The sequence below is a fragment of the Sturnus vulgaris genome, chromosome 10, assembly GCF_052056855.1.
Source record: "Sturnus vulgaris isolate bStuVul1 chromosome 10, bStuVul1.hap1, whole genome shotgun sequence".
In the NCBI taxonomy this organism is placed as follows: domain Eukaryota; kingdom Metazoa; phylum Chordata; class Aves; order Passeriformes; family Sturnidae; genus Sturnus; species Sturnus vulgaris.
The window spans coordinates 20,834,154-20,841,061 of record NC_142252.1 but is presented as its reverse complement, the minus strand read 5'-3'; the positions used below and the strand labels follow the sequence as shown (position 1 = coordinate 20,841,061).

Below are 6,908 nucleotides of genomic sequence, written 5' to 3'. Positions count from 1 at the left end.
TTTTGCTAGATTTGTCCTAGGATTTGTGAAATCAAGTCCATCTCCTCATCTGGAAGGAAGAAGTGCTGTCCTCCCTCCCAAGGAGCAGCCAGTCCCTGTCTTTCTGACTTTTATGACCCCAGATTGAATGTTTTAAATTTCATTCTATACACAAAGTTGTGGAAATTTTATGGTGTTGGTAGAGCTAAAATTTACATTTTCTTCTAATTAAATGTTTAGGCTAAATGAAGTTATTTATTATTATAAATGTAGTTTGTATGCACAAATGTGTCCACACAGAGCTTTCATGTTGCAGTTGCTCTGGTTAAACAAAACAGCCTAATCAAGTTAGTTATACAGATTTGAGGAACAAAATTAAAATATAAATATGGAAAAAAAAAAAAGAAAAGAAATTAAAATCCAATTGTGTGAATTGCGCTGAACCCTCCCCCACCACAGAGCCACAGGGTTATAAAGGGTCTCATCACTTTATTTCTTTTTCTGTTCACATTTAGCAGCACAGACACAGCTGAGGTTTGAAACACCGATGTGACGCCGGGTGTTTGTACAGACAGATTGTTACTGAGCTCACATCTGCACCCTCTTTCCGTGGTTCCCAAATGTCTTGTTTCCCTGAGTTGCATGAATTCTGCCACCAGACCTGCTTGTCAGTTGGTGAGAGAGAGGACAGCGAGGTGGGTGTGGGTGGAGGTGAAGCAGGAGGGGATCCTGCAGTGCTGCAGTGCCTCAGTGTGGGTGTTTGCACATAAACCCTGCACTCCTGGACTGGCGAGGGGACAGGCTCAGGTGCCACCAAGGAGCAGCAACCAGCCCCTGGCACCAGCAGAGGTGACAGAAATGACACTGAATATACAGAAGAGGCCAGTTTCTCTTGTGAGTTCAACCTGAGCAGCTGAAGGTGTAACAGGGGGAACGTGGCCGGGGCTTGAAGGCAGGAGAGTTCTGCTAACACACAATTCACTAGGGAGAATTAAAATTCACCAGGGAGAAAGGGCTGTGGACCAGCTGGGGATGAACACTAGAACCAAGGGAACAGAAAGCTGCTATCACACATGCATGCTCCAAAGCTCTGTCAGCTCTGTGGGGCACAAAACCCACGTGTTGGCGAGGCAATATAAGCCAATACTCATTAGCACAGAGGATGGAACGTTTTCTGGTTTGCCTTGAAATGGCACACTTGAGGTATAAAAATCTAATTTAAGGGGTTTATGAATCAAGTATGAGAATGTGCCTGCCTGTGTCCTTTAATGCAGATTTTTCTATTACCTTCTCAGGTCACGGTGGTTAAAAAATGCAAAATGTTCTCAATTCAACACTGCAGCAAACAAGCATAAATGCACACCAGGCTTTACAGGGGGATGTGGCACTGGGAACAGACTTTAAACAGAAACATGGGGGGTTTACAGGCAGGATACCTGTCCTCAGCAAGCTTTGGGGTGCAGTGGGACGCAGTTAGGGACAGGTAGCCACAGACTCGTTACAAATATTGAAACAATTAAAAGCTTCCAAGTTCAAACACATCAAGTCATTCACAGTCAAACTGAACAGAACAAGTACAGATGATCTAGCTAGTAAAAAAAAAAAAAAAAAGAGACTTTGGTGGGTGATTGCATTCCATATTTTTATAGCATCATTGCAGGCCTGAAGTCAGCACTGTCCTTGTCCCACTGATATATATTTTAAAAAAATATTTCAGTACAGTCACTTTCCAAGCCACTTCTGTGAAGGCATTTTTTTTGTTTCCTTTCTACTTGGATGTGATATGAAGGTTATTTATTTTTAGCATGTTTAAAAATTATCCATTTTATATCTCTTTTTTTTTTTTTTTTAAGAAATAACTTTCCTCATTCAGAGAAAAACATGAGCTTACTTAAAAATTGGTTTTATGAAAAGTGTATCAAATTTCCTGTTTACTACTCCAAAAATGCAATTCAGTATTCTCTCTCTAGGGTCTGGTTAGCTGCCAGCAAAATTCTTGGCAAAACTAAAGCTAACTCTGGAAAAATTCGGCTCGAATTGGTGCTGCTGAAGTCGCACAAACTCTGGAGTGAGGTTTGCCTGGTCAGGACGGCACAGCCTAGGTCTGGGCTAAAGTCAGCATTAAAAAACCAAACGGGCAAAAGCAGCACAAAAATAACACCTGGAGCATTGCCAAATTCCGTGACCACGTCTTTCCCCTCAGAGTCCCAAACTTTAGATCTTTTTTCCCCGGGGATCTGTGACCGCCTGCGTGGCGCCTCTCAGCGCGTCGGGGTGATGACCAAAGTACCGCTCTCAGCCTTGGGATTCCCGTTCCTCGCCCTCTTCCCCTCCCGTCGTGGCTCTCTGGGAGGCTCTCTGGTGATGCTCAGGGCATCCCTGGTGTCATGTGGTGACGCTGGGCTCTGTCCACCCGCGGGAGCTGCCCTGCTTGCTGCTGGACAGGCTCTTCTTGGGCAGCGCTCGCAGTCCGAAGAGGCGGCAGGCGGCCACGCGGTATTTCCTCGACATGATGTTGTAGAGGATGGGGTTGATGGCTGCACTAAGGTAGAAGAGGACAAAGGACACCAGGTTGCAGTACTGGCTGATCACTGCTATCTCCAGGGATCCAGCTTCGAAGGATTTGGAAAATAAGTACCGTCCTACGTGAAAAGGCAACCAGCAGAGTATGAACGCAAATACCACCACGACTAAAATAAAAACAGCAGAAGAAAGTGTGTTAAGTGTGAGTATCAACATACAGGTGATTAACATTCTGTTTCGCAGCTCTGTTCCTTTAACAGATTAATCACAAAATGTGAAAATGCCTCCCCTTTAGCTTTGAGTTGTCTCAGTACATTCTCTGAGAATATAAACTGATGATACTTAATACACTTGGGTCATATCTAAACAGGCTGCCTGAATATTGCCCAACTAATCTGATGCAGCAAACTTCTGACCTATAAAACTTATGTTTGCATCAACAGAGCATTAAAGAATCCAAATGGTGACAAGAAAAGTATAATCATCTACCATCTGCAGTGTTTAACAAAAGCAAATTATATGTGATAGACTCAACACTGTGGTTTACAATGAAGAATGTAATCACTGGGAAGCAAAATTGTTAAAGGCAAAGGCCCTAAAAAAACCCATACAATGGGGACTTGTAGGACACATATGCCAAGATAAGAACCTCTGGTGCACCCCTCCAGTTTGTCCATTTTTTGGAACATGAGTTACTCTCAAGAAGAGTAAAACTAAATGTATAGTATATAACTGCATAATTACAGTTATACAGTATGTCTGTAATATTCTATTACTACAGTGGTTGCATTTACATGTAAATATCATGTCTGTACAATAATGGGAATGTATGTATCTCTGAACACTGGCCCATTGGAATTTTCATCTGAGAAAGGGAAACTGTTTCTGTTCATTTCCTGTGTGCCTTTGACCTTTATGATTTTTCATATTGCTCTGAGTGTATCTATTAATATACTACAGAGAGAAAAACCAGAAAACTCGAGTGAGGGTTTCTGACATTCTCAAGCAATTTTTACAGTTAACCTGTTCATGGAATCACAGAATTGTTTGGGTTGGAAAGGAACTTAAAGAAAATCTTTTTCCAAGCCCCCTGCTATGAGCAGAGACACCTTACATGAGACCAGGTTGTTCGAAGTCCAGTCTAACCTGGCCCTGGTGGTCAGATTGTGTTAGCAATCCTCATATCCTCATATCATGGCTCAGAAGATAATAAAATTCAAATTGCTGAGAAGAATGGTTAGAGGTATCTTTCCCCAAAAATTCTGCACCAGCATTCCCGAGTTTAAAAGGATGTTTATGCAGGACTTGTGGAGTGGAAAGCACCAGAGCCTGAGGTTCAGAATAGGTTTTCCAGCTCTGCATCTTCTTGAGCCAACCACTTCCAGTTTTCCCTCACTATCTTCACTACAACATTCAGATGATTCCCTAGCTCACATGGGGATTTGTATCCATGTAATGAATATTACCAAGATGGTCATTATGAATGAACAGAGTTTAAAAGCACAGTCTATTATGACTAGAATTTTAAGCAGGTGTAAGCATGCAATATCCCCAGTCAGGCTTTTGACAGTTTGATCTTCATGCATGCAGGATCCCATGGATTTCAATAGGAATGGGGTGTGATAGCTCCTTTGCAAGTCAGGCTATACATTTAGGTGCTTAATTTCAGAACCAGAAGCATAACCTGTCTTTACAGTTAAAAGAACTGCTGATGTTAATCCCATTTACTTGATGTTCCATGACTTGATAAAGCCTCAGAAAAAGTGCCTTCTAAATTTTAAGCAGAACATTAACACCAGTGAGAGTCGACTGCATTGAGCATCTGCTGCCACTGAGCCCTCACTAACTTCTTTCCATCTTTCTATCAGGCATCAGGCTGTTATCATTTAGGGAATATTGGCTCTCTGTCAGAGTAGAGTCTTGCCACTGCCTGGCTGTTCTCAGACCTTGTAAAAAGAAAAAAAAAAAAGGTGCTTGAAATATTGCAATGCTCTTTTGCAATACTTCAGGGCAGATATAAATTTTATTTCAAAATTCTTTACAGAAATATATGGAAATATAAATGTGGTAATAATATATGTAATTTACTTGTAGTCAGTGGAAGTTCAAAATCCTCTAGAAGTGTAAACAATTAATTATTTCCAAGGTCACGCTTACCAGACTGAAGTAATTCTATTGATCATAAAATGTAGCTGAAAGGGCATAAAGAATACTGTGGGTTTTATTATTCTTCCTGCTGTTACATAGTAATAAATTAGGGCATGAACAAAAAGATCAGATAGGTTCCTATTTGATAATTAAGGTACTTAGGACTCACTGCCATCTCTTGTCTGCCTCATTAGCCCACCACTTCAACCCTGCTGAAAGGAGACTGTGAAAGCTTCTTTCTGCAGAGCATCTCATCCCCCCCAAAATCCACGGGATGACTTGCACTGCAGAGGACTTTTGGCTTGGATAAAAGTATGCAGAAGCAGCAGCAGGATTCTGCAGTTTTCAGACACTAAACTGCAGGACAACTTTTTAGGTTTGTGTATCAAACTGCCACTACATGCACTGACTTAGTATGTTAAAACTTGTGTTTCCATGTGCCAACCACAAGTGTCGTTTAAAGCATTCAGCAGTGTCGATACACAAAGTTAGGGATGACAGTGTCTGTTGTCCTGATCCTGTTTTTTTACAGTCTGTGAGGTTTTACAGCATCACAGACCTCAAAGGAGACACAGGGCTCCTGGTTCAGCATAGCCCGGGATTTTGCTAATATGAAAATTCAGATTAATTTTCATAAGCTTACATGGCCATGGTAAGAAAAAATAACCCCAATTTGCTAAAACCTTGATACTATTTTCCTATGAATCTTAAGTGCATATCATGTCCTGCCTGCATGGCTATAGTCTGCAGCTCAACTTCATGGATTGAGAAGGGTTTAGTTTTGTTTAAAAATCAAATAAACTATTCTCTGTAAATAACATTGGTATCCACAACCAAAGAGCAAAAATGCTCAAAAATCTCCAGGGCACAAGCTAATTATAACTGTAGTATTTGTCTTTGTCAGGGATTGTTATTAATGTTTGTTTAACTGTTTGGGAGTCCCCAGCTCAAACCAGTTAGAAATAAATGTAAGGGAGGAGGAGAGTTATTCTACAGATTTAGTAGGTTTAGCCTTTTGTATGAAACATTTTCTTTCCTTAAGAAGGAACTATAGTAAACTATCAGAGAGCTCCCCGTTTTTCTCTCTCTCTCCCCCACACACAAGCACACACATCCTTTTGGAAAACAGAGCAAGAGGACTCGTACCTAACATTTTCACAGTTTGCTTGTTGTTCTTATCCCTGATGGCAGTGTTTGGACCGATGTTCTTCCTCTTCCTCCTCCAGAGCTTCCTCCCGATGAGGCTGTACAGCACGGTCAGGCAAAACACGGGCAGGAAAAAGAAGATGCTGGAGGTCCAGACCATGATGGTGAGCAGCCCCGAGCGGATGGCGTACTCCGTGGCTCGGCACTCGTTGGTGCTCAGGGGGTTGGTGCCGTTCTCGTGCTCGACCCCCACCAGGATGAAGATGGGGCCCGCGCTGATGAAGGAGATGGCCCAGAGGAAGAGGATGACCAGCTTGACCTTCCCCTTGGTGATGATGACTTTAGCTCGCAGGGGGAAGCAGATGGCCACGTACCGCTCCACGCTGAGCGCCGTGATGTTGAGGATGGTGGAGTAGGTGCAGCTCTCGCTGATGAACTGGAAGAGCTTGCAGAGGAGATCCCCGAAGTTCCAGGGCCGGTACTGCCAGAGGCGGAAGAGGTCCAGGGGCATGCAGAGGAAGATGAGCAGGTCAGAGAAGGCCATGCTGGACAGGTAGAAGTTGGTGGTGGTCCTCATGTCCCGGAACCGCGACACCACCAGCATGGTCATGAGGTTGCCGATGATCCCGATGACGAAGAGCAGGACGCAGGCGACGGTGATGCCGGTGAGCACGGGCACGGGGAACAGGTGCAGCGGGGGCTCGGCTCCCGTCCGGTTCTCCGCTCCGCGGCCGCCCGCGCTCCCCTCCCGCATCCTGGCGCCGCGGGCTGAGCATCCCCGCCCGGCGCGGCGCGGCCCCGCGCGGTCCCCGCTGCTCTCCCGGGCAGGTGCGGGGCCGGCGGCGGGCAGGGACGGGCAGGGACGGGCAGGGACGGGCAGGGACGAGCGGCCCCGCTCCGCCTCTCGCCGCTCCGCCGCTCCCCCCCGGCCCGGGGCGGGCGGGCGCTGCCGCGTCACAGGAGACGTGGGCACGGAGCGGCCCCGCTGCGACCCCCGCCGCCGCTCCCCGAGCCTCCAAACTTTCCTCCCGAGCCCCCGGCGCTGCACGGCTCAGCCCGTCCTCCCCTGGTCCCTGCCCCGCCGCCCGCAACAGCGGGTGCTGCCTGTCCGT

General features: G+C 45.5%; 1 protein-coding gene across 3 annotated transcripts; it reads right to left on the bottom strand.

The window, feature by feature from the left end:
- Positions 1–451: 451 nt before the first annotated feature.
- Positions 452–6,550, bottom strand: GHSR (growth hormone secretagogue receptor). 3 transcript variants are annotated; one of them, XM_014887092.2, is made up of 2 exons: positions 5,797–6,550; positions 452–2,669 (listed from the first exon to the last, which is right to left on the bottom strand). In XM_014887092.2, exons 1-2 carry the CDS (start codon positions 6,548–6,550, stop codon positions 2,365–2,367), a joined length of 1,059 nt encoding a protein of 352 aa, XP_014742578.1. In that variant the 3' UTR covers positions 452–2,364. The 3 variants fall into 3 exon arrangements, with proteins under 3 accessions (XP_014742578.1, XP_014742580.1, XP_014742579.1); XM_014887094.2 differs by having other exon boundaries at positions 452–2,621; XM_014887093.2 differs by having other exon boundaries at positions 452–2,521.
- Between the last annotated feature and the right edge of the window lie 358 nt (positions 6,551–6,908).